This window comes from Rhagoletis pomonella, unplaced genomic scaffold (genome assembly GCF_013731165.1).
Source record: "Rhagoletis pomonella isolate Grant_MI unplaced genomic scaffold, Rhpom_1.0 Rhpom_scaffold_00008, whole genome shotgun sequence".
Classification (NCBI taxonomy): Eukaryota; Metazoa; Arthropoda; class Insecta; order Diptera; family Tephritidae; genus Rhagoletis; species Rhagoletis pomonella.
The window spans coordinates 32,055,618-32,082,014 of NW_023458562.1; the positions used below are offsets into that span (position 1 = coordinate 32,055,618).

The 26,397-nt window shown below is 37.0% G+C and overlaps 4 protein-coding genes across 7 annotated transcripts; 2 read left to right on the forward strand and 2 right to left on the reverse strand.

The window, feature by feature from the left end:
• Window positions 1-447: 447 nt before the first annotated feature.
• On the forward strand, window positions 448-4,906 carry LOC118745268 (neuropeptide FF receptor 2). Its single transcript, XM_036478794.1, has 5 exons — window positions 448-1,275; window positions 3,363-3,848; window positions 3,944-4,087; window positions 4,155-4,571; window positions 4,603-4,906. Exons 1-5 carry the CDS (start codon window positions 1,273-1,275, stop codon window positions 4,849-4,851), a joined length of 1,299 nt encoding a protein of 432 aa, XP_036334687.1. The 5' UTR covers window positions 448-1,272; the 3' UTR covers window positions 4,852-4,906.
• Window positions 4,907-6,418: 1,512 nt separating this feature from the next.
• LOC118744618 lies at window positions 6,419-26,265 on the forward strand. The gene is made up of 16 exons (XM_036477749.1): window positions 6,419-6,669; window positions 10,152-10,306; window positions 10,380-11,096; window positions 11,166-11,340; window positions 11,399-11,565; window positions 11,621-11,722; window positions 11,796-12,575; window positions 12,862-13,349; window positions 13,419-14,050; window positions 14,551-14,951; window positions 15,013-15,179; window positions 16,739-17,514; window positions 17,587-17,784; window positions 25,106-25,422; window positions 25,487-25,698; window positions 25,875-26,265. The coding sequence occupies exons 1-16, from the start codon at window positions 6,519-6,521 to the stop codon at window positions 26,182-26,184; spliced, it is 5,748 nt and encodes a 1,915-aa protein (XP_036333642.1). The 5' UTR covers window positions 6,419-6,518; the 3' UTR covers window positions 26,185-26,265.
• Window positions 6,808-15,827, reverse strand: LOC118744615 (RWD domain-containing protein 2A). Of its 3 annotated transcripts, none has more exons than XM_036477744.1 (2): window positions 15,647-15,827; window positions 6,808-8,085 (listed from the first exon to the last, which is right to left on the reverse strand). In XM_036477744.1, exon 2 carries the CDS (start codon window positions 8,081-8,083, stop codon window positions 7,163-7,165), a length of 921 nt encoding a protein of 306 aa, XP_036333637.1. In that variant the 5' UTR covers window positions 8,084-8,085; window positions 15,647-15,827; the 3' UTR covers window positions 6,808-7,162. The 3 variants fall into 3 exon arrangements, with proteins under 3 accessions (XP_036333637.1, XP_036333636.1, XP_036333635.1); XM_036477743.1 differs by lacking the exon at window positions 15,647-15,827 and adding an exon at window positions 15,315-15,589; XM_036477742.1 differs by having other exon boundaries at window positions 6,811-8,085; window positions 15,621-15,822.
• LOC118744606 (mucin-17) lies at window positions 20,538-22,913 on the reverse strand. Of its 2 annotated transcripts, XM_036477733.1 has the most exons (4): window positions 22,429-22,913; window positions 22,232-22,373; window positions 21,097-22,049; window positions 20,538-21,042 (listed from the first exon to the last, which is right to left on the reverse strand). In XM_036477733.1, exons 1-4 carry the CDS (start codon window positions 22,559-22,561, stop codon window positions 20,804-20,806), a joined length of 1,467 nt encoding a protein of 488 aa, XP_036333626.1. In that variant the 5' UTR covers window positions 22,562-22,913; the 3' UTR covers window positions 20,538-20,803. The 2 variants fall into 2 exon arrangements, with proteins under 2 accessions (XP_036333626.1, XP_036333625.1); XM_036477732.1 differs by having other exon boundaries at window positions 20,538-22,049; window positions 22,429-22,909.
• Window positions 26,266-26,397: the final 132 nt, after the last annotated feature.

Sequence of the window (26,397 nt, forward strand, 5' to 3'; positions counted from 1 at the left end):
CTTAAAGTGAATTGTAAAGTCGTGCAGGAGTCATGCAGACGCAATCGAGAGTTGGTTTTCTTTACAAGTTTCTATTAAATATCCTCATACAAAAATTACTTTCAATACACTTTTTTTTCTGAACTTCGCAGATTCTTTTTCATATTCAGGACAAATAAAAGGAAGATCGAAATTTTATACTATCATTTTGAAGTTATGTCTGACGGTGTTCGAATATGGGGCCACCCAGAGCAGAATATGTAAACAAATATGAAATGTAATAAAATAAAGTAAATAAATAAGTAAATAAAAAAGTAAAAAACAAAAAAATATTTTGTTTTTCTTATAGATATTTTATGTCCAAAAGTAGTTAGTTACAAGTTAGTTGACATGTAATGCAGAGATATCCAGGTCTGACTTTTTTGCGGCAAATACACAGTTAATAGTTAGCACTAGTGTTCGCGTAAACAGACTAAAGTTAGGTATAAGCTAACGTCACTCCCTGCAGGGTATGTATCAGTAGCATCACAATTTACCAATTTATCTAAATACATATATGTATAAATACACATTGAAATTACAAGAGTATATACATCGTGTATGCTAATGTAAACAAAATGCTTTTAACCAATTTTGACAGACAGACAATTGACAAAATGAGCAATGGCCAATGAAACAACAGCAACAAAATTAAACTAAAATCAATGCTTGTAATCATAACTAACATTTCAGATAAAAAAATAGTGACTGATAGTCAATTGGTATGCTGATGTTCATAATATTTATAGAACATTTACATATGTTAGTATCAGTGTTCCCAACAAGAGGGGGATATTCAACAATGATGTTGTCTAACGTCAGTACGCCTTATCTACATATCATATAAGTACATTACCTAAGTAGAATGTATGTATGTAGGAATAAATATAAGCACCGCTTCATAATTGCTTTATCAATCGAGACAGGTGGACAACTTGGCGGCGACAAATGGACGATCCTCCGCAGCACATCGCACCGCGCGTTTGGTTGGTTAGGACTCTGTCCGCCTAATGAAAGTGTGACACTTTCCGGAACCAACGTAAATGCATTTAATACGCAAAAGCTTCTAATGAAAGTGAGTTGGGATTCACAGTAGTTTGCGTTTATCAAATTAATTTAGCAAACAGTTGTGCCAGAGCAATGATGATAATAGCAGGTGGATCCTTAAGCGACTAAATTTGTATTTATTTATTGGTGCATAAATGAAGTTTTAATGGATGAGCATTTACATTCAAGTGTAAGAACGTTACAAGAATGGTGAGAAAAAAAATGAGATGTTTTTTACTAAACGGTGTAAGCGTGCAAAGGATTTGTGCTGTAATTTATTATGCCCTGTGCATTATGAGAATGTAACAGAAAAGGCAACATAGGTTGTATTTTCTAATTAACAGGAAATAAAGCATGGACATGACTGGAAGTTATATCCTTTCTAAGTTAATTTAAAACGTGTTTGTTTGAAGGAGTGCATAAATTTTGCATGAAAGAAATATGTAAATAATAATTACACCGGCAAACAAAAAAAAAGTGGTGTATGCTTTTAACCAGAGGTCGTTTGACTCATACACCTCCTAAATCTCGCGCAAATTACGAAAAACTGGCGAAAAATTCACAATTTTCGCAATTCACTCGAAATTTTATGGAGTGCAGGGGGCAAACGAGCCAATATTCGGATTCAGTGGGTCGAAATACATGCCGGTAGGTGGGTCTGGTTAAAAGCTCACACCATTTGTTTGTTGTGGGCCAGCGTTATATGGGCAATTCTCAATTAGTTCGAATGTGAATAAATGTGTGACTCAATTTTATTTATTTTTTTTTTACGTTGCAAAAATGTGCGCTGATTGGTCATGTTTGAGTAGTATTTGGAGAGGAGAATCGAATGCACCCCGTTAGAAATATGTGCTTGCAATAGAAGAAGTTATGAAGAGTCGAAGTGGCGTGACTCTTTTTTTTTTTTAATTCTGACACTCGCGCCTTTTATAGTATACTGTAGCTGGTGCCTACCTAAAACTGTTATCGGACAACTTTAATAGTGTTCTGGAGCATAAAAGGAACCAACCTAGACATGGCAGGCTTATGTGCTCTCATTAGAAGATAGTTACAAAAAACAACTTCTTGAAAAGGTTACGATGCGTGCACTAAAGTAAAAATGCATATTTTTTATTAGCACATCTTCTGCAATTAGAAAATTTAGCAAAATACGTGATCCTCGTGCACTACTTTTTTATTTATTCTTTAAAAAGTTACAGAGCGAAAAGAAGTAAGAAAAATTACAAAAAAAAACATATATATACATAATACCAAAGGCATTTTTTGTCCATGTCATCAAATCTGCACCATTCGTTCGATTTTCGAAAATGATGTGTCAAATGAAAGAGCTTGGGCTGTAGATGCTAGGACTTACCGTTGATTTTCGGCAGTTTATATTAGGATTTTTTTTTATATGAAAATAAAAAAATGCCAAAAATCAACGGTAAGTCCAAGATACTTAAAATTTGCACTTTGATAGCTAAAGGATATGGAAATTTAGCTATCGAAATTTGTAGATTTATCCAATTTTATCGAGTTATCGGAATTTAGTTTTTTTGATACTCATTGAGCTATCAACACGCATCGAATTGTCGATCGAAATTTATCGACTAACTGAGATGTACCGAGTTATCAATATTAAGAAAGGTTTTAAAATTAGTCAAGTTAACGATAATTGTGGAGATACATAGTGCCCCATGGTTCACATGTTACCCTATTGAAATTGTGTCAATTAAGTTGATAATGGAATATGCCAATTTCTCGTGAAATACTAAAAATGATAGGTCCAATCCCGTATTCCTCGGATTAAAACTAGTAAAACTCTAAAAAGAAATACGCTCAGAGCGAGAGAGTAACACTGAAAAGTAGGGGATCGATTTCTAGTGAAAAATGATAACTTCTGTCAACTTCAACATAACCTCCAAATTTGGGTTGTAAATTTTTGCTTATTTTGTATGTAAACACACTCAGGGCACACATGTAAATAACCAAAAATACTTCCAAATGCATTGATTCCACTTAAACAATTAATTAAATGCTTTTCAACATGCATTAGCAAAATGCACTTTTGTTTTATTTGCAATTTGGTTGCCAAACACGCTACAGCTGATCGTTTGACATTTACCGGACCAATTTACCGGACTAAAACTGTTGACTTCTGACAGAGAGAGGACCTCATTTACTCTGTTCTTTGTCCTCTCAATTGTCAGCGAACCGAGTACGGGATCGATTTCCAGTAAAATCTGACTGACTCTGACTAGTCCGGACTCGTACGGGATCGCAACTAATAATAATTTCACAACTCTTTTTGTCCATAGATCAACTACAGCAACATTAATTTCCCAGAGGATCGCATATGGCTACGCATACCCGACTGGGAGATAGCAGTGAAAATCAGCACATTTGTACCTGTCATCATTTTTGGTTTGTATGGAAATTTTGTCTTACTCCAATTGATTGTGCTGAATCGTGCGCTACGCACACCAACAAATATGCTAGTGGCTAATATGGCGGTAGCCGACATGTTGACGCTACTGATATGTCCAGCAATGTTTATGATAACTGATTTTTACCAGAACTATCAATTGGGCTCGTTTGGTTGCAAGGCGGAAGGATTCTTAGATGTTTCTTTCCTCATAACAGCCGTTTTAAATCTAGCAGCTGTAAGTTATGATCGTCTAACAGCAATTGTACTTCCGACGGAAACACGCTTAACAATGCGAGGTGTGAAATTTGTAATTTCCTTCACATGGTTGGGTGGATTTTTATTTGCTATGCCATTGGCCTTGTATAGGACGTATAAGGTTTGTATGTACATAAAATTGAATGTCGATATTTATTTTTAAATAACTTTACAGTTAATAAACTATTCAAGATTATCTGTAATGATTTTCTATAGGTACGGCAGTGGAAAAACTTTAAGGAAATGTATTGCAAGGAGAATCCAGACATTTTACCCAAATATTGGTATGTGCTAATTGCGGTGATGGTATGGTTACCGCTCAGCGTAATGTTGATCTGTTACACGGCGATCTTCTTCAAGGTAGGCGAAATGAGAACAAATAAAAAAAAAATGTTATCAAATTATAATTTCTCGTCTACTCCTGCAGCTCGATCGCTATGAGAAGCGCGTGCTTAACCGCGAGCATCCACTCAGCGTATCTTACAAGAAAAAAGTGGCCAAAACTCTCTTCATTGTCGTGCTCGTTTTCATTGCGTTTCGTCTGCCCTTCACCTTATTAGTTATTTTGCGTGATCAGTATGTAACAAATACGGATACCGCTGTGAATAGTAGCTTTCGCATATTTTGGTATATATCACAGTTTCTAATGTTTTTGAATGCAGCCGTTAATCCACTGATCTATGGTTTTAACAATGACAACTTTAAACGCGCTTACGATCAAACGCCATTGTGTTGTTGTAAACGAAGGGGAAATAAATTGGAATCCAACGTAAGTGACATTAAATTGTTTCAAAACCTTAGTTTGTATCTAATACTTATTTTAAATATTTTGAATTATTTGTATTCTCTTGCTGCTTAATTAGAAAACTTCCTGCCACAAAGGCTGCTTGAGTCATCTGAGCAAGTGGTTTAATCAGATCTGCTGTGCGGTTTGTTTTCATAGTGAGAAACAGCTCTCTTTTGTTGAAGATCAACAAGCACAGGGTGGAGAGGCAATACGTAGTGGAGCAGTGGAGCCGCATACGCTGACAAAAGAGATGAATTTAGAAAATGCGAAAACAGCATATAACCGTTTTGACAATGAAGGTTACCATAATAAAGTTATGAGTGAAGGTTTCATTTAACTTTTAAATTTAAAAATATGTATACACATTTTTAATAAATGTTATTGTTGTGTTAATGTTTGGAAAGTTATTTTTCATAATGCAATTCAATAGGATATTTATTTAACCAAAAAAAGGTTGTCGTTTTCTGATAAATGCAAAACGAAAGAAAAAACTACTCAAAAAATTAAAACTAAATTAGGAAATACAGTGACTCAAAGAAGTGTTCACATGTTGATATTTTATAAATATTCAATGTGTTTCAAGCAACAATTTTGTTGAAAACACCAAATCCATATACACTCGTGGTCACGCAAGCCTTACCACCATTTTTTTTTTTTTTAATACATATGTACATGGGTAGAATTTTGAAAATTTATATTTGTACTAGGTCAAGTTTACCAAAATTTCAGACTCGGGTATGCAGTTTAATAGCCCATTTAATTTTAGTATACCCATGTGCAAGTTTGAAGTATCCCAAAATTCTCGGTGAATTTTGTAAATTTTTGCCAACGGTTATGTGTAGTCATGCTTTTTGCAAAAATACCAAAACTCAGCCAGAGTTTTAGCTACTTCAAAATTGCACTTTATTGCACTAAAACTAAATTGACTATCATGATTTTGATGAATTCTTCTAAATTTGGTAGAAAGAATGAAACTTTTATTTATATGTGTATGTAAATTTTGTTACAGTGTGAACGATATTTAAAATAAAAATTATTAATTTACAAAGTTCTACCTCATTTTTTTTTAAAGTGGTGGTAAGATTTTTGCGTGGCCACGAGTATACATAAACCAAAGTTTTAAACTTTATACGAAATTTAAAACAATTCAACAAATTTTCATTAAAATTTCGATCTTTTTAATAAAAAACTTTTGAGTATGCAGTTTTATAGGTATTCGCAAATTAATTTCAAAATTGTACTCGTTACATGCAAAAAAACATCAAATCAGTAAAAAAAATAATAATAAAAATCAACGCGAGTTACAATAAAATTTTAGGGGCTATAAAACTGCACACCCATAAGTTTTTTTTTAAATTATATCAAAATGTTCGGAATTTTGACGAACATTTTTTTAATTTTCCTAAATATAATTTAAAGTTTAGACTTCGATTTGTATGGTGGTTTTGCTTAAAGCATAAACAAAATTTTTATAAAAAAATATAACAAAGCAACTTGAAAAACATTGTGAATATAAAAAAAATCAATATATGAACACTTGTTTGAGTCACTGTAACTCTATGGTTTTTCCTAAAGAAGACAGACTTTTAAATAAGGAAGAAAACCCTAGTCAATATTGTTTTTTATTTTAAGTTTATTACCTTGCCTAATTAATATAAACGAATACAAAAAATTCGCTGAACTGGCATCGCACTCTGGATCTGGAACATTTTAAGGAATGTCACATACACACATCTAGCAAAGGGTTAATAAACGTTTCATTGAATTAGGCGTGTTTTGCTCTATGCACCAACTCATCTCCCATGCATAGCCTCATTTTACAGTTACAAAGTGGCTCTTCTACTCCTATGCAAGTATGTACATATATGATTGTATATAAAAGAAATCCCTTTTTTGTGTACGCTTACAGTTGTAATTTGTTATTTATGCGAATGAGCAAAATTAATCGCACGAAAATAATTGTTAATAAAACTAGTTAATTCTTTTTCAATTAATCTTGTGAAAATGTTCTTTCATCTATTTATATTGGTTTTTATGAATTGTGTTAAAAATTGCTTGTTTTTTCATGTGAATTTTCAATATTTTTATGGCGCACAACTCGAACCGTTTAATACGCAATTACAAAAACGTGAAATGGCACAATTTTTCGATAAAGGTAAGAGCATGAGGAGGCAAAAAGTGAAAAAAGGATCGTATATACAAACGCCTGCTTTAGATTTTTATTGTGAAGTAAAATTTTTTATGATTTTACAATTAGGAAGAGACAATTTTCAAAATTTTCTTATACGGGTAAATCATAGTACTTATGTATGTATGAATGCGACTAAATCCACACAGATTTAAAAGATCATAAAAGTAACAAAATTACTCGACTTTTTCATATTGGGAGTATCGTGGAAACATTGCTATTTTTATTGCATAAAATTACTATATTTAGGTAGCAAAATGGAATTTATAATATTTTGAGCATTTTAAGGTTATAAACCATATGTAAGGTTATAAACCATATGTAAGGTTATAAACCATATGCATTTCTGCCTTTAGTTATAAAAAATTGATATGGTGCGCTAAATGACTGCTGAGTTTCTTCAAAGTTATTTTTCTGCGTTCCGCTATTCGTTCAGTTCAACCGTTCATCCAACTCGCAACTAATCTAAACCGAAAAGCTCCTTTTTCATGTAGCCCGACTTATGCGTCTCCAAAAATTTAATAAACAGTCCCATATTCATTACACCATCCTCATTATCCAGATTATCGCAAAAGAGTTGCTCTTTGAATCCCTCGAAGCGCCGTCGTTTCTGCAATTTACCCTGCCACGGTTCACTCTTACAAATAGTTATGTGCTGCCAACGCATAGCCTTAATTATGCGCCAAAAATCTTGCGTATGCTCACGTAAGCCCTCCACGCATATAATACCCGGCTTGCCTGGACGCGAAAATCCAGTCAAATCCAAATTGCGCGCTTCTCTTTGTATTTCTTGTCGCTTCTTTTTCGACTTAATGTGATGCGAGTATATCCATAAACGTTCACATTCAATTTCATTCTCATTTTCCTCCACCAATCCATCGTTCTCCTCAAATTCACTGGCATCACGTGCAATCAGTGCAATTAGTTCGTCTTGTAACCAGGAGACCACTTGGAATACATAGCATTCAGTCTTATCCATTGTCTCGATGTACTTTTCAATTTCACGCTTCAAATACAACTCTTTAGTTTTGCCCAGCAGCGCGCTGAAAACCGTGACAATCGCATTCTCTAGCAATGGATATAGGTGCGGTAACTCAATGCGTATATCCATTTTATCTTTTCGTTGTCCATGCGCCACCGTCAAAGTGATCGTGTAATCTAAGTGTGCCTTCAGCGCGATCGTGGGCACAGCTGTGGGCATATTAAGGAAGTCATTGAAATCACCTATAACGCTCGCATCGAAAATATGCATTTCGCCGGGTGTACAATAGATCGATGACAGCATGTCGACCTCCTCCAGTTGCTTCGAAATGCATTGCACATAAAGATCTTGTTCGTCTAGTTGCTCGTGTTGTGGCGCTTGTTGCTGCGTATCCGTCATTGCTGGAAGAACAGAAATGTCCAATCAGATCGGTATAAAATATATTGGTACTTATACATAGAAACGTATATAGCGCCAAGTATATTATATGCCGATAGATAGATAAATATTTCTGTACTTGATTTTAAGCAGCGAGGTTTTGTGCTTGTATACACAGGTAAATGAAACGTAACATATGGATCAGAATTTGTGAAATCAGCTATCCATAGTTTTCAGTGCAATATTGAAAAAAGACAGTTCTAGTTGATCGTTAAAATTATACAAAAATATAAATTTTTTTCTTTCTTTTACTTGTACTAAAGTTATTGAATTCAGTTTGGCTAACTTTTTTAACAAACCACATAATTTTTGAAACAACTAATCGATTTAATGAAGCTTTATGATGTCAGAACGATTGAAACAAACGAGAAGTGAGTGTGAGTTGGTAAACGTGATAGTGTGCCAGGTTAATGGAGATTTTTACAGACAAAGCAAGCGTTGATAAACCGCAGATGGGCAGAGAAAAAATTGTAGAGTACTTGAACATGGCACCGAGACATATGAAATCAATCCCATTCTCTTAGAGAAAATGGGAGCTATTGTAAAAGGGAGTGTGGCGCCTTTCAAACGCACTGCAGCTATTACGTATCTTTGTATGCATATACACTTTTGCTAGGTTATTTAAGATGGCAATGAAATATGCATTCTGACAACCACCAAACCGTCACTGAAAATCATGAACGTTAAACTGTTGGTGAAAATGTTGGACCAAAATGTTTCAATACAAAATATAAATTTTGGGCGGGACGAAATTCTCCGGGTCTGCAAGTATTTTCGAAAGTATTAGTCCTACATAATTTTTTTGTAGAGAATCGAAGTAAGCTAAGAAAAAATTCGTTTAGCACTTGAACTTTGATGGAGTTGGGCGAGCCTAAGATGTTGACCGAAAATTGTCATCTTTAGCACAGATTGTGTTTAGGCCATAATGAACCATATTTTTGCTATTACCAATCAAAATTCTAAAACGCGGATTTTCGGCCAAAGCTACTAAACGTGCCAAACGAGAAACAAATAAGAGCATAATATCTCGACCCTAGTGCCACCTAACGAGGCCATTTTTGGCCAAATATTTCTGCTTACATATAGTATATATATTATAAAAAGGAGCCAAATCGGTCTATAAATAAGTTAGATATAGGACTTTTAATTTTTTTACGCGGTAGACTTTTCGCTGGAATCGGCCATATATGGTTTATCAAGACGAATAAACTGCAACTCGTAATGGGCCAGAGTAGCACGAGCCTCTCCACAAGAAAAAATGTATATATAGCCAGACGACAGACAGTTCGTACTCACGATAAAAAGTTTGCCTGAATATGGTTATAGATTATCCCTCATTCGGCATGCATACTACATATTTAGCAAAATCATCTCAATTAATATTTTTTTTGTTTTCTTTTAATAAAGATATCGTCAAATATGGAAAATTTTGAAAAAAGTTTCGGGAAGTGTAATTTTACTTGAGGTTTAAGTAGAATAAAATAACTTGCATTAACACAACTTTGCATTAAAAAAAAATTATAGTTTAAAAAACTAAAACCTCGCTATTATAATTTCCATTCGTACTGTCATCAGGTATGTAACTTGAGAATAGAAATCTCTGCATCTTTTAGGCGCATCAATATTACATACAGCCGTATTCTTACAAAGTCACAAACTTAAGCTCATCACTGCTGTGATTTCTACTGCGCCTCAAAGCTTGCCGCTGCAAAAAATATGCCGCCACAATACAAATTTTTAAATTTTGGTATATTTTTCTAGCACTCAAAATCGAATTCTTTGTGACACATTTCTCGGCGCACTAGAAATCACAACAGTGATGAGCTTAGTTTTGTGACTCTGTTAGAATAGTGGGGATAGTTACATCCCGAGCTAATAAAAGGGAGGTAAAAAGAGCCGAGGCTTGTAAACTTTAGCCTCACGAAGGCAGCACATTTAAGAAGAAAATGCTAAAATGTTCCAAAACTCCATTCATAGTTTCATCCCCTTTTCATCGTTTATTATAAGCTTTTTTTTAATGTATGTTTAGCCGCCTATTCCTTTAATGGTCTCGAGAAAATCGAGTCAGTGCCTGTGTCGTTTCCAATCGATATCTGCGTGCTCCCATTGGAGGGTGTTAAATATGCAGCGGCGTTACATAGAAATAAAAATGGTGTGCGACATTTTACAATATATAAAAATGTGGTACGTATAAAGTATGATCTAAAATGCATTCAAGTTTACTTGCAATCACTTGGAAATGTATTTTTCAAATCAGAACCACAACTACCGCGAAATGCACACCATTGCCACGCCCAATGCCACCGCGATGGATTGCAAATCTCTCGGCCCCAAGGGATACATCGCTTTGGCATTCAATCTCACACAACCCATTGAGAATGCACGCGATGGATCGCCGATCTACGAACTCACTGCTGATGATCGCCTACGCGCTGTACAATACTTTGCTGCTACACATTTATATTCCATTTATTTGCGCACCACCGGTAACGACCTGTTTATGCTGCAAACATTCCGCAGCAGCGGCAAAACATCTCAACCGCGTTGCCCCTACTACAAGTGGTCGGGTACATCGTTTACCTTACTCGCGCGTATTCCATGCAGCAATGCGCGCCATGTCGAACCATTTGCCATCAACTATGAGAGCTATGTGGCTTTGGCGAATTATGCCGATCAAACGGGACGCACGACAACGTATTCGGAAATTTATAAATTTGTACATGAAAAGAAGCAATTTCAGCTTGTGCAGAAGATACGCACCTATGGAGCGGTGGATGTGCGCTACTTCAGTGTGCCACTGGACGAGGTTAGAAGGCGTTATTTTCTTGTGTTTGGAAATTCGGTAAGCAGGAGGCGTGGTAGTGGTGGAGATGCCAATGAAGTGGATTCAGTATTTTACCTTTTTGATAAAGGACAATTTGTACCTTATCAGAGTTTACCGTTATATGCGGTGGAGCAATTCTTGCCAGTGCAGGTAAGGGAAGTTGTTTTTAAATCGTAAATTACAAAAAACAAATATATATTTTATCTCAACTCAATAAAGAATATGGAAGCTGAGAAGTTTTTGCTGCTTATCGCTAGTAAGGATCAAGATGCTAAAATTTATAACTTGAATGATTGGAAATTCGAGCCGTCCGGTGTTCAGTTCACCGAAGGTGCCTTGAGTCAGGGTGTGTCGAAAATGCGAATTTATCAAGAGAACGAAACAAGCTACTTAGGTGAGTTTTAAAAACTTTGACTACGATTTATGTAAGTAAACAAATTTTTAAATTCCAGTGATTGCGAATGAAAAGATGAACGAAAATGATACCAATATATTTTTACCGATCTTTAAGCAAGATGAACATGCGAATGCTTTACGACAACAGATCATCGATTGGACTAAAATGCAAATTGGGCGTTTGTCGCAAATCAATGTAAATAAATTGAAAAATGATGTAGAGGTAAGAGAGCATAGCATTTAACAAATATAGTTAGAAATACTAAGTACTTTTCCAGCAAAAACTAGCACAAAACGAAATCCAAAAACAAAGCAAAAATTTTAATGTTCAATTACGAGATATTCTACAATCAGACATACAAACAGTGACAACTAATTCGGTAAGCATGGATAAAAAATGTACATAGTATATTAACAAAATTAATGTTTTACTTAATTTACCCAAAAACATAGTTCGTTTATCCGAAACATCATTTTACCAGCCACTACTGGCAGGCATTGAATTTCGCCACCCAAGCTGTGATTGGCTTAGAAGCTGAACTCAGCTCACCTACTGCAAAGCGTCTCAAGCGCTCCACTAACGTCACTAGCGACCCAATCATGGAATTCGCCAACATCAAAGTCGACACTCTTGTTATTAAGGAACACCTGCAAGCAAAGCAAGTGAATCGTGTCGAATCCGCACGGCCCACTCTTGAGCACATTAAGGCAAAGAAGGTACGTGTTACGGGCAAGTATGAAGTGACTGAACGGTCGCCAGCGGCTGATGGACCAACGATGGTACCGACAACGTCCTCGCTGGCAGTGAAGCATCTACGAATCAATGGAAATTTGAATGAGTACAAGTGGCATGATTTGCTCAACCATACCCTGAAGCGTGAAGGTATGCAATTTGTAAAACAGCCGACCCATATGGCTAGCCTAGTGGCAGAATCTGTACGGGTGTTAAGCGATGAAATTGACGGCAATAATTTGCTTAAGCTCATACCAATTGATGGTGGCGATAGCGCTGCTGATGCCAGTACTTATGTGGTCAGGCAGTCAGTACGCTTTGAAGGACCTGTAAAAGCTAAAGAGCTATTAATACATGAGCGTTTAAATCAAATACAAGTGCGACAGAATAAATTAGATGTGCTGCTGAAGAACGCGAATGAGACGCAGGTGGTGGACGGTGCAAAGAGATTCGAGCATGTGCGCATTTTGCAACCGATCGCAATGGCGGTAAGTCAAGGGGTAAGTAGAAAATCATTTGATATGATTTGAAATTGAAATTAGAACACAACGATGTCGGTTAATACTATGCCATGAATACTTTTAGAGGTAAATTTTTTGCGTTTTTAAATGATTTGAGTTTTTTTTTATACACAATATCCCTCTTAAAAAAAAAAACTATTAGAACATTTTTCCAAAAACTTATTCGAGACATAGTTGTTATCTTTCTCCCAATGAACTTGCAGCTCCTTTTTCGGCAAATACTGTACTCGCTCTTACAATTTATTATTTTTCCTTTCTACCCTAGGGCCAAACGCTCGGTTCGCGCTTACAATCCTTGTCTCCGCAACAAATCATACATAACGATCTCATCCTCAACGGTGACTTTATAATCAAAGGGGATGCGATCGTTTCCGATTTTTTAAGTGTCGGCGATTTAATAGATCGTAACTCTCAAATGAGTACCAAGCAAGCACTACTGAATGGACTCGATATTACGCAGCCACTTGAGGACGTCAACATTAATTTCGAGGAGACACTGGAAGCGAATAACACGATATTAACATTTATCAATGCAGTTGACATGCAGCAGCTCATTAAAACGAATTTCAAGCACTTGCAAGTACTCGAAGGTGAGAAGCATTTCAAAAAGGCGCTCGAAATACGTAGAGGTTTCAGTGAAGTGAAATATATAAATGGCATAGATATAGAAAGTCTGACTGAACGTTTATTGTTTAAGAGCGCGAATCAAAGCGTGCAAGCGCCAATGCATTTTGGTAAATTACTAACTTATAGGTAAGTGCATGGTACCTTATCATATTCAACATTATATAGTTATATATTAATACAGATCTTCAAATGTAGTATTACAGCAAACCATATAAAGATGAAGGATAAGCCACTAGACTCGTTTCTCACCCGTACTGGAAATCAACATATGCCTATCACACTATCTGTTACAGAGTTGAGTACGCAGACATTGAATATTGAGAAACTACACACTAATGGACGTATTTTTGGGAAGGCAATGACCTCTGACGACGAACAATCACTAATAGGACAATTATTGTCCAATCAGTCTAGATACATGGATTTATTGCCACCAAATCGAAAGTTTCCGAATACAATATTCGTTGATAATTTACGCTTGAAAGATGGCAGTGTCAATGGACTTAACGTGCATGATATAGAAAAGAAGCTGAAGCATCTTAATGCTGATATAAAATTTGAAGGGAATTATAAATTCAACTATGATATGAATATAAGCCAGCTGACGTTTCAAGGAAAATTCAATGATATAGCGGCGGAGTTATTTGGTCGCTGCTGGTTGCAGAAAAGCGGCATGCAAGTGTTCACCGTGCCGCAAAGTTTTTCAGAGGTGCATTGTTCAAAGGGTGTGACACTCGATGGCTCACTTAATGGACGTGCATTAGAGGATTTCTATACGAAAGCCTATTGGACAAATCGAAATGAGTATATTGATGCAATGAAGTTCCGTAAGTACCCAGTTATAATTACAGATAATGACTTATGTGTACAAAAGCCATTCTTGGCTAATCAACTAGGTACTTTTAACCGACTTCAAAACAAGTAATTTTTAACAAAAAACAAAACCCACTTTTATTCCCTTATAAATGTTTATGATTATTGTTAATTTATTCATGATCCCTTGATCGGATCTAAACTAAATTAGTATGGGACCACCTCTGAGGTAACACCTTTCTTAAAAAAAAAAGAGAAATCGGTTAACGTGATCCAAAGTTATGCGGCATAACTTTGGGCCACATCGGCCGATTTTGATAATTCTTTTGCTCTCGGAAAGGTAGTGTCTCCGATGTCGCCCCATACTAATTAACTTTGATCTGATCATTGGATCATGAGGAAGTCAAAGCTACTCCTAAATTTGTACTTGTAACAAGTACATACGTATGTAAATACATATGTACATGCATATCCGCCCTTCTAATAAATTGTTTTAATTCTTTTTTTTTTTTAGAAAATCCCATACAAATACAAGCGCCACTTAGAACAACTACGTTAAACAGCATGCATGTACCCCTAGATATAATCCATTTTAACTCCTCTGTACCGCAAATTCTTTACGCAAGTGCTTCAGTTCATCGCGATCTTAATTTATTGGATAATGGCGGCATTTACAATGTTTCCACTTTAAATGGTGTCCACCTGTTAGCATTCCAACAATTTCTCAAAGCTGGCAGTGGCGATACTTTGCATGTGGAGCATGCAAATTTTGCGCAAACGCCACTCTACCGTACTTTGAACCACTACGAATTACCGACATTGCTGGACAAAGTTTGGCTTGCCAATGAAAATGTGCGTCTGACACAACATGTCGAGCTGGCTAATGCGACTTTTGAGGGTCTTTTAGAATTTGAGGTATTCCGCTATCAGCAAGTGATATGCACGCATGTTTCTAATAACATTACTCTCTTAATAGGGCTTGGTAAACAATATAAATTTGCATTACCTGAAAGATAACTACTTCAGCCTAACACGTCCCCAAGAAATTGGTACAGAAATGATGATGGGAAGTGAAGCAAAGTTCGAAGGTGATTTGACTGCTAACAACGTACAGCTAGCTGGTTTCCTAGTCGATAGTAGCAGGTAATTTTACGTCAGGTATTAAACAAATACACGTATTAACAATTATGCACCCCTCCGTAAATGAATTCATGTAATGCAATTTTCCCCAATTAACCACATCTCAATAGAAGAGTAATTTTAAGTGTATATACATACCAGCGGCGTATTACTCATCTATTTTAGCAAAATTTTCAATTTCACTCCAATATTCTGTTTACGAAACAACCATTCCAACGCAAAATAACCGCCGTTTACCTTGCACATTCCGCACAGAAAAAAACATAAAAGAGAAAATCAATTCACTACACATTTTCGAAGCCACTGTGGTTAGTACATGAACAAAGCGACGAAAAAGGGGGAGAAACAAAAACAGATGATTCACTAATCAATGCCAGCCAATAAATGCGGTAATTGCATAGATTTTCACGCTATATACGATCAATTTTCTTGTGCATACATTACCTTTATGTTATTAAAAACTTTCGTACTTGAAATTTTGCAAATTTCTCCACAAGATATAAAATCGAAGGCCACACGCGAGACACACCACTATTTTATTCAACAAAACATCAAAATTGTCAAATTGACAGATAGGTAAAAAAAACATCAATGTATCGAGCAACATCGATTGCCATATCTTCAAACATCGATGTTTGTCGATGTTTTCCAATGAATTGGTGAATTTTCGGTACCCAGTACTCGGTACCCAATACTACAAACAGATTTCGGTACCCAGTACTTCCTTTTCTGTGCCCAATACCGATTCTTTACATTAAACCTGCGCCGCTGTATATGTATATTTCAAGTTTATAAAAAAAATATTTAATACTATTTTATTTGAAATCGGCTAAAAACACTTTTTACCGTAGTAGATCCAAGGTTCAGGAAAAATGCTGCCGACGGATGAAGTAACCTTTCAAGCCTACAAAGATATTTAAGACAAAAATGCTTCAGCCAAGAGTTCCTCTGCCTTATGGCGACGGGCCGACATACATATGTCCATACATAAATTTTTTATTTGAATCAAAATTAAAAGCTTTCTTGACCTCTTTTCTATCTTTACCGCCAAGCAAAATTATATGTATACATGTTTATAAGCTGGCGAAGTTTTACCGAGCCCCATGAGAGAAATATCAAATTATTACTTTGATCTGTCAAAATTTCCTCTTTTCTATCAATTGGCACAGGTGCTAAGTAGGCCATCTTAAATTGGGCCTTAAGAATACAGTGGCACCGAAACTGCTCGTAATGCTGAATACACACGAGGCAACCGTTGCAACAACCTAGGCATGTCAGCATACTAAAGTTTTAACATTTTCCAACAAATGTATAAAAAATATTTCAGCCAGTGCAAGATTTCAAAAACGAGAATAGGTATTTGAATAGACTATTCCTTCTTATTTGTAAGCCAGACGACACCGCTAGGAAAACTGTATAAAAAAAGTTCTCACTTACATTTGTATGTACACAAATAACACGTATTAATGACCATTTTTTATTTTGTATTTATTTTTTATGTATCCAAAAAAAATTGGCGCCCACTTTATCATCTACTCCAAACTAACTATCATGTTCAGCAGCGATTTGGCTATGAACTTTGATGAATTCTTTGTAAATACTTTGAAAACAGATGGTCCTCATGAAGTGTGTGCTAGCTGGAGCTTGTTGACTGCGCTTATACAGGGTGATGTTGAAAATGTGCAAATTAACAATTTGAATTTGGCTCAAGATGTTGTGCGCTTGAATATGCCGCATGCGTCTTTGACTGCGCCAAAGACCGTTAAGGTATCAAGTATTGAAAAACTGTGTCCTACAAGAAGCAGTACCATAAATCGTGTACCAGTCGCTGATTGGCTACAACAGGCGGTGTATGTGCACGGCAATCATACCATAAACGGTATAACCACTCTTGATACCGTTAACATGTACAACGATTTAAGCGTATTCGGAATAGTTAATAATATTTCGAATTTTGGTGAACAAACTTTACTACTGCGCAATTTGCACCAAACGTTGCATGGCGATGTACACATCAATAATTTGTTTCCCAAAGAACGTCGCATACTAGTGAATAATTTTGAAAACCTACGCGCCAAAAGCGTTAACGGGCAAACAGTTGATGCATTCTATAAGGATCAGGCAAAATTATCTAGTGTAGTTGTGGTTGAGGGAAATTTGGCATTTATGCAACCTTTAGTGGTGCAGGACTACCACAATCGAGGGGCTCGGGAAGCGATGTGGAAGCGAACGTCTTCAACAATTGATGAAGTTATGCGAACAAGCAATGAACTCTCGCAGATGCCTAGTTGGAAAACAACGCTTACAATGGACCGGAAATTGAGACGATCCCTTAAAGGTACATTTGTTTTGCAGATAGAAATAATTGCAAATAGATTTAATTTCCAAAAAAAAATATCTCTACTTCCAGCGACCTTTTATGCCCTTAATAAATTTAATATTCGTCAAAAACTGAAAACAAATGGAACGAAAATAGTATCCTTCAAAATAAGCGAGGAAAATGGTCAAACGATGGATCTTATAGGAGTCGTTGATGAAACAAACAAAATTTCGACAGTGCAATATTATCAATGGTCAATACAAGAAGCGCATTTTCGCCCTATTCAAGGTAAGTTTTTATGTATCAATTGAATCATATTATGGCTCAAGTTCGATAGTTTTCTGAGCGTCTTGTGAAAAGGTATAAATTGATTTTTATAACTTTAGCAAAAATTTAGATATTTCTACGAAACGATGAACAGCACCCTATATGAACCTAATTCTAAAAAAAAAAAATACGAAAGTTGCGATATTTGAGTAGTATTCGAGTCAATTCGCTTTAAACTGATATTTGCCAAAGCCGTTTACCCGGCGTTTTCATGGGGCAATATTGCCAAGACAATAGCTTAACTCTTTTTCACTAATACACCCACACAAAGACAATTGAAGGGGTTAGAATCAAAAGGATCTGACGTTCTTTTAAGATAATTAAAGTTAAAGTTGATTACTTATTGTAAGTTCTGGGTAAATTTATTTGAAATGATTCCTGCCTAAATGAATGCAGGTTAATTAACTAATTCAAAGAATGTTTACTCTTTGTCACCAAATAAATACTATATTTAACTATACAAATATGGGTATAACTTTTATTTTCAAAAAATATCACTTAGACCCTTATGATTCTAAGCTCCTCTTCGTCACTGTCTTCGATTTTTCGAAGACAATGAATTGGACAATTTGGTCACGTCTTGGTTAATTTGAGAAAAAGAGGCATGACAAAATCGCAGAATTACGAAAGTTTGTGTTTGGATATTTTAGTAAAAAATTCGCGCCAAACGAAAATAACGGCGGTGGCTGAAAAATGTCTTTATAATTGTCTGGACGCCTACTTTACACAACAATTTTAAAACTAATACGTATTCTCAATTGTCTTATGTAAAGGCAGCGTTAGGGGTAATATTAATAATATTACTATTTTGGCTCTTACATGTTTGGCCAAGCTTCTCTTCCTGTTTGTGGTGTGCGTCCTGATGTTAGATAGATAGACAGATAATAAATTGAGGTTTGCCCCGCGGCCTCGGGGTCTATTAAGCCCTCCACTCTTCACAATACCTCCTCTGGACTTAAATCCCTGAAAAAATTCAACAGTACCTTAGGGGATAGGGAGTGAATGTGCCTAAGCTGTGGCCACATTTAGCCTAAACTTCTCTCACGGCTTCTGCAGGCTACATCACATTCGGTGCGGATGTGTAGAGGTGTATCGCTGGTAGAGTAGCAAAATCGACAAAGGTCACTCGACCATATCCCTAGCTTGTATAGATGCCCTCTCAGCCTGCAGTGTCCTGTGAGGGTACCTGTTACTATTCTAAGCGGCCCTTTGGAAGGTCAATTAAACTTTTGAATCTCCTTCTGTTGCAACTCATTGCATGACGCATTCCTGACTAACTTTGCCAGTTTAGACCCCTCATAGTGCTCGTCTCTATCCTAAGCTCCCCTTTTAGAGTGTTGGGACCCACTCCTAGGAAGGGCTAAGGCCAACTGGAGTAATGACTGCCGCCTCTCTTTCGAGACAATCAGCCGCCTCGTTACCTCCCCTGTGACCAGGTACCAACGCTAACTTGATGTTATTGTGTCTACCAAGGGAGTTAAGTTTCTCAATGCCCTCTAGGACTAGCGACCATTTGACCTCATAGGATATGAGGGCCCTGAGTGCTGTCTGGCTATCACTTATGATTCTCTCGTTTCTATACCCTCTACCCATGATTGTATCCGCATACAGGTAGATGGCGTAAAACTCGATTGAAAGATGCTTGGATATTTGACCACAGGAACAGAGTGCCGGGCCTGAGTCCGACGATTCCAGCACCTATTCCTTCTGGGGTCTTCGAGCCATCCGTGTTCCGGTGCAGAGTGCAACCCTAAAGCAGTGCCTCGAAAGCGGAGACACTCCAGGTTGCTTTACTGCTAAGCTCTATTTTGAATCTCTTCTCAAAGACTATGGTCTTGCCTGTCATCTCTAGGTAACAGGGCTAGTGGGAGCAAGGACCTTAGCTTCTCCATGATCCAAGAGGAAATGACCTTACCTTTTCCAAATCCCTCGATCGCAATGTTTAGCAGAGTTCTTTTGGCTGCCTGCTCTATGGTTATATGAAGAGGCTCATCGCTCCTGTTATACATACACATGCCAGTCATTGTAGCTTGATGAGCGATTGTCTCACCGTGGCTAGAGTAGTTCTTGAAACCCAAGCTACCGCCCCATAGATAATCATTGGCTGTACTATCATGATGTAAAGCCATCTTAGGATCCTGGGCGTACAACCCCAGAATTTTCTCGAAAGATGCTTACACACCATTAAAGCTTTCGAGGCTTTGATGGTAATACAGCTCACATGTTTCGTGATGTTAAAAGAAAAAATAATAATAATTTACGCCGTCTCCAAATGGCAAATTGTTTTTATGAGTTTTCAAGGCAGAAATAGACTCGGCTTATTGCCTGCAGAGCGGCGACCGCTGTTGGAAAACTTTTTACAGGTCTTACGGAGTGGTAGTACGCACCTCTACCCACAGAAATTACAGAAATTTTTTAAATCAAAAAAATTGCATGGTAAATTTCAGAAATACAAAAACGCGTAATTAAAGTTGCCGAGTATATAAAGTTGGTATCGCCCGACCTTAGCTTTGTTTACCTATTATTTTTGCTATATTTTTAAATAAATATGTATTAAGACTTGGTTTTTACTGAATAAGACAAGCTTTGTATACTATATATAATTACTTTATTACTTTTAACCGGATTGACAGTTCGTGGGCATATTATGTCTTGTGATATTCGAATACTAGAGATAAAAAAATGTCCAAAAAATGCAAAAATTAACCTTGAAATTCTATATAAAGCTCCAAAGTCAGATGAAATGTTGTTAAACGGGTATAATTTTCATGCTGCACATGCGACAAACGGAAACCTAATATAAAAAAAAAAAAACTTTATTGCCAAATTTTACGTAAATGGCAGCCGGTTTGTTAGAAAAATTACGAGTGTCATGCAATACGTAATCATCGTAAGAAAAAACAAACAAATTTTAAAATACTACTAAGAAATTGATGTGGAGTGTAGCTACTCGGTTGTCTTTCAATCACCAATTACCCATTTATTGTTCCAATTCATCGCTTTGAACGTCGATTATAGCGCGCAGTATACCCAATTCAAGTTTTGCAGCCGAACGCGGTCGCAAACGATTCATTACATTGGCAACATAAAGGCCCAACGCTTCATGACGTGATGAGTTGCAAAGATTCTTGAAGAATGTTGGTGGCAATGAATTGTCGAAATTTCCTAAATTAATAATGCCACCTGGTGCATTTGTCTGATTTGGATGGTTAGCGGCACCTGTAACGGGGCCATTAATGGGACCATTTCCAGCATCAAATATAATATCATTACGAAAGTCGATCTCTTCAAGTCGTGGCGAAAACCCATTCGTGGATGTAGATGCTACAGTAGCAGCGGTTGAAGAAGATGGGCCACCGCCAACACCACCATTGGTCAACTCAACACGCGGATTTCCTGTTATTGTAATTAAATTTATTCCAGCTGGCGGACTATTTTGATCGATCGGCTCCTGTTTAATATTAAGCGATTGTGCATGACTTATGGTAAGAGTGTTCTCCTGTAATGCACCACTAGAACTTGCGTTAATAGCGGCTGCAGTACGCACAGTAGGTGTTGGTGCAGTTGTGGTGGCCGTTGATTTTGCAGGCGACACCTCTCTAGGTGACTGTACATTGTTTGGTTTTTTAGCAGGGGGTGTACCTCGCTGTGATTCGGCCAATTTACGTTTAATGGATTCAGGCAATGGTATAGTTTCGCCCACTCCTAATACCTGCCCACCTACTCGAATAGTGTTTTTCTGTTCTGGGTTGTTGCTTGAGGATTGAGTCGATCGCGGTGTGTTACTACCTGTAGGTGCTGTTGCAGTATTTAATGATGTTTTCTTCATTGTGATTCCTTTCTTGTGCAAAGCGGCTGCAGTTGCAGCGGTAGATGTGTTCAATGCAGGCGAAGAGTTTCCTCCAGTGTTCAATGCTGTACGCGTTGAAGGAGCTAAAGTATTCAAGACTTTCTTTTCTTCAGAAGCTGGAGATGAAGCTTTTTTCGGCGCTGGAGTAGCAGAAGCCACAGTAGCTTTGGTGGATTTAGCCGGGACTTTCGCCAATGGCTTTTCATCTTTTTCTGGTGTTGTTTCAGGAGAGCCTCCAGATTTCATTGATTTTGATGGACTTTCACCATCTGAAGTAGCTGGAGGAATTTTTCCTTGTGGTGCTACTGGTTCTTCTTCTTCTTGTACTTCAAGCATTTCATATTCTTCATCTTCTTCCATAGACATCATACCATCCCTAAATCAAGTAAATAGGGGAGTTCAGGAGAGTTAAAATTAAATTCTATTGGCCTTATTCATAAAAAATAAAGTAACTTTATAAAAGGTTTATAAATTGGAAAATGTATGAAAACGTCAATTTATAAAGCTCTTTAAACCTACTTTATTTTTTATGAATAAGGCCATATGGCTACAACTTACTCGTCTGCCTTAGGTTCTTCCTCTTTCACAGGTTGATGTATTTGCTCCATTAAATCGAAAAGTTTCCATGATGGTGTACGCTTGGTCTTCTCCTGTTCATATTTCTTTTGGAGTACTTTGAATATCGACCGAGCTTCGTGTACTAAAATTGCAAATGTAATCAAGAAACCCGTAATAACAAATCAAATTTTACTTACCCGACAATTTATTATTTTTTCCGACGCGCGACCAGGCATCATCTACTTCTTTCTTGCCTGCTTCCGGATAATTTGGACGCAATACTTTTTCTTTAGCAATGTCCGCCAAAATTTTATCCAACTGTATAGGCATCTTGTACAAATCTATCGGCGTGTGGAAGCCGCAACTTTGGTTATAAGAACTATTTTAATGTTCGAACAAATGTAATTCACAAAAAATTTATATACGCTTGATACTTTTTCATCTGCTTTCTACACTTTTCGATGTTTTTTGTGTGCAGCTCCTTGAGCGAAGCAACGCGTTCTTGCAAAAACAAAGCGGTAGCGAATGAGAAGTGAAACGGCGCGCAAAAAGCACTATATAGCTATTTTGTTTTAACTTATACTCTTTGATAGGCAGGGCAACTTATAACAACGACTGCTGTTTCGCATGCACGGCCGATACATTAGGAAACGTTTGGAAAGGTTGCAATTCATAGAGTTGCATTAGTACCTAAATTGTTTATTTTTTAAATTAACAAAATGCCTATACTATAAACGTACAAAAGTGAATTTGCATTATTTCTGAATGTTTACAAGTTGTCACGCTGGGTTGTTGTTGTTGTAACATCAAACAAATGTTAATGGGAAAGTGGAGAGGGAAATTTTTGTTTCCTTATATACGTGACTTATATTTTAAATAAGTATATATATTACGCAAATACCTCGCAAATTTGCTAATTTAAGTTGGTTTTTGTATCCAAATCCCGTTAAACTAGTCACATGTTTCTTTCCAGCTACCAACAAGGTAGCTTTTGTCGCTCCCTTACAAAAAAATGCACTTAGAGTTGTTCTCTGTTGTAGGCAAAAGCGGCAGTGCGGTGAAGATGGCGGGGTAAAATCAAAACTGAGTTGTCAAACTACGAAATGACAACTGATGTTAAGGAATTCGGCAAGACAGATATGGTTTAACAGTAGAAATTTGCAGTCTCTACCTGAAATTTCTGTCTTAACAAAGTTTTTTTAACATAATCCATTCAAGGACTTGAAATTAATTCAAAGCTCATTCTCTTTTGTGTTTTCTATTTGCTTTTACACGTTTCAATTCTGTTGAATTCAAGTTTTTGGCTCTTTAAATGGGAAGCAACGAAAATACCAAAGCAAAGCAAGAAAATTGAAAAGACTTGACGGTACAGACGCATGTGTGTTCGTCCCTTTTCTTCTCATCCCCTCTGCAACATGCGCACAGAATTGAATTCACTACTTGAACTGTGTAAAAGCAGTCTAACCGATTGTGAGAGTTTCGGCGCCAGTGTACTACCATTAGTTTTCAAAGTCACTGTAGTGATAAGGCCCAAGCCGAAAAAATAAAACTGAAAATTGGGATTCCCAGCATGCAGCCTGCGGGGTTTTCATTCGTACTTTGCATTTTTGGTAGCATTCTTCCATTTAAGATTTCCAGGACAGAAAACCATGTACACAAAACTCAAGGCAATAGATCGTTACCACTAGTTATCAATACCTGGGCATTTACCGAGGCAAATACAGCTGCTTGGCGAGTACTTAATCACCAGCCAGGCGGAAATGCATTGGACGCCCTTGTCGAAGGCTGTAGCACTTGCGAACGTTTGCAGTGTGATGGCACCGTTGGTTGGCTCGCCGGACGAGAATGGGGAAACCACACTCGATGCTATGATTATGGATGGCAGTAATATGAATATTGGAGCGGTTGCAGGTCTGCGACAAATAAAAAATGCCATCCATGTAGCACGGTACGTATTGGAACATACAAAACACACACTACTAGTAGGCGATGCTGCAAGCAATTTTGCGGAAAAGATGGGTTTTCACCGCGAAAGTCTTGCCACTAACAAATCGAAAGGAATTTGGAAAGAGTGGCACGATCAGTCTTGTCAACCAAATTTTTGGCTTAATGTTTATCCGGATCCAAGAAGAAGTTGTGGTCCGTACAAGCCCGTCTCGGTAGAATTTAACAAACAAACAAGTAGCACACGCTACGAATACCAGATTGGACGGGGGAACCATGATACCATAGGCATGATCGTCATTGATGGAAATGGTGAAATCTATGCGGGTACATCTACTAATGGCGCCACACATAAAATACCAGGGCGTGTGGGCGACTCGCCGATACCCGGTGCTGGAGCTTATGCTGATAATGAAATCGGGGCAGCTGTGGCAACTGGCGATGGTGATGTGATGATGCGTTTCCTTCCTGCACTACTTGCGGTGGAGGCATTGCGTGCGGGTCGCGCGCCCACATTAGCTGCAGAAATGACAATGCAACGTATAGTGCGCTATTACCCAGATTTCAGTGGGGGTTTAGTCGTTGTCAATCATCTCGGCCATTATGGTGCTGCTTGTGCGGGAATGACAAAATTTCCATTCTCAATCGTAAATGGCGATTCGATACAAACGACAAGGGTAGAATACAAGTATTGCAAAGAACCAACAACATTTTGGTAACTTTACTGCTATATCTTTAGAGTAATTAATAACTTGTGATATATTTGAATTAATAAAATAATCTTAAATTTTTAATTTGTTTTATTTCTAACGATTAGACGATATTAACAATAGAGTTTGTTGAAGGTTAGAAAACCAATTATTGTACGATCCCACATCTAGCAAGACTCCTTTACGACCCATCAATAATTATATGCATTCTTAATTTCAGAATATACATGGCTTCCAAAAGAAGGGGATTTTCTAGAATTTTTAGAATTTTTCTCTAGCGATGTCGATGGGATAGCGGTATTGAATAAAACAACTACAGCTCAACTGATATCAAGTCTTAGATCGTTTTTCGAAAATTTGCGAGGTGAGAAAAATATTACAATCATTACTTTCTTCGCAATAGCTGGAGAACATTGTTTTGCAACAAATATGGGGCCAAAAACCGATTCAATTGGAATTTTTTGCGTTAAAAAGGAATTTGAGTCAGCCATCACAATATACGAAAAGTTCACTTTACCCAGGAATGATATTAGACAGGTAACTTCTAAAAAAAAAAAATTCAGAGCAGAATATCTATTTAACAGTTATTTAAAATGCTTAGGTGCTTCGGTTGGACGGGGATAAAATAGCACTGTTGCTAGCCGAAGGCATTGAGATATGGCGATCGCACCCGCATTTCGAATTTATGCACCTTTTACCACTTTCGAAGGCAACTAAAGGTGTAAGCGCCAAATTCAACAATGTCACCTTCTTAGCAATTCAATTAAGAAAAGAATCTAATAGCCTAAGCAATGGAGCTATAGAGATTTATCGGTACGTATACAGAAATACTTCGACGGACAAACAGTGACAACTCGTTAACTCAATTTCGGAAAAAATTGCCAGTTATGAGTTTTCCTATGTTGTACCACAATGTCAGATAGGAGTTGTCAATGTTTCATCATCGACTTATTTTAGCTGCCTAGTAATAAACAAACTTTATTCATTAGCTCCATAAACTCGACTCACTTCGATCATATGCAAAGTTTGGACTGTGTGGATCCAATACAATTTTCATTCAGCAAAATCGCACTAACAGACGACTTACTGCTGTACGTCTTGGGGCAATCTATTGTTGCGCCATTGACAATTTATCAATATAAAGGTGTTTTGGGCTTTAAACGAATCGTAGGAGCAAGCACACTCGCCGTTGGGCAGGCTTACAAAATTTTAGACTTGGAGAATGCAACTAAGCCAATGGTCATGCTAATGAACGATGGAGACTTAACATTTGTGGAAATAGCGCTGAGGAAATATTGAACAGTACGGCACAAACTTTATCGAAAAATTAAATCTAAAATTCTTCAATTAAGAACATTTTGTAAATAAAACATAATGCAAAGAAAATATAAAACTTTTATAAATTTTGAATTAGCGTACCTCTAAAAGGACGGACGATAAAAAGCTATTTCTGGATAGTGCTGCATCGAATCTTCTAAACAAATTTCAAACATATTCACCTTGCATGGTCCC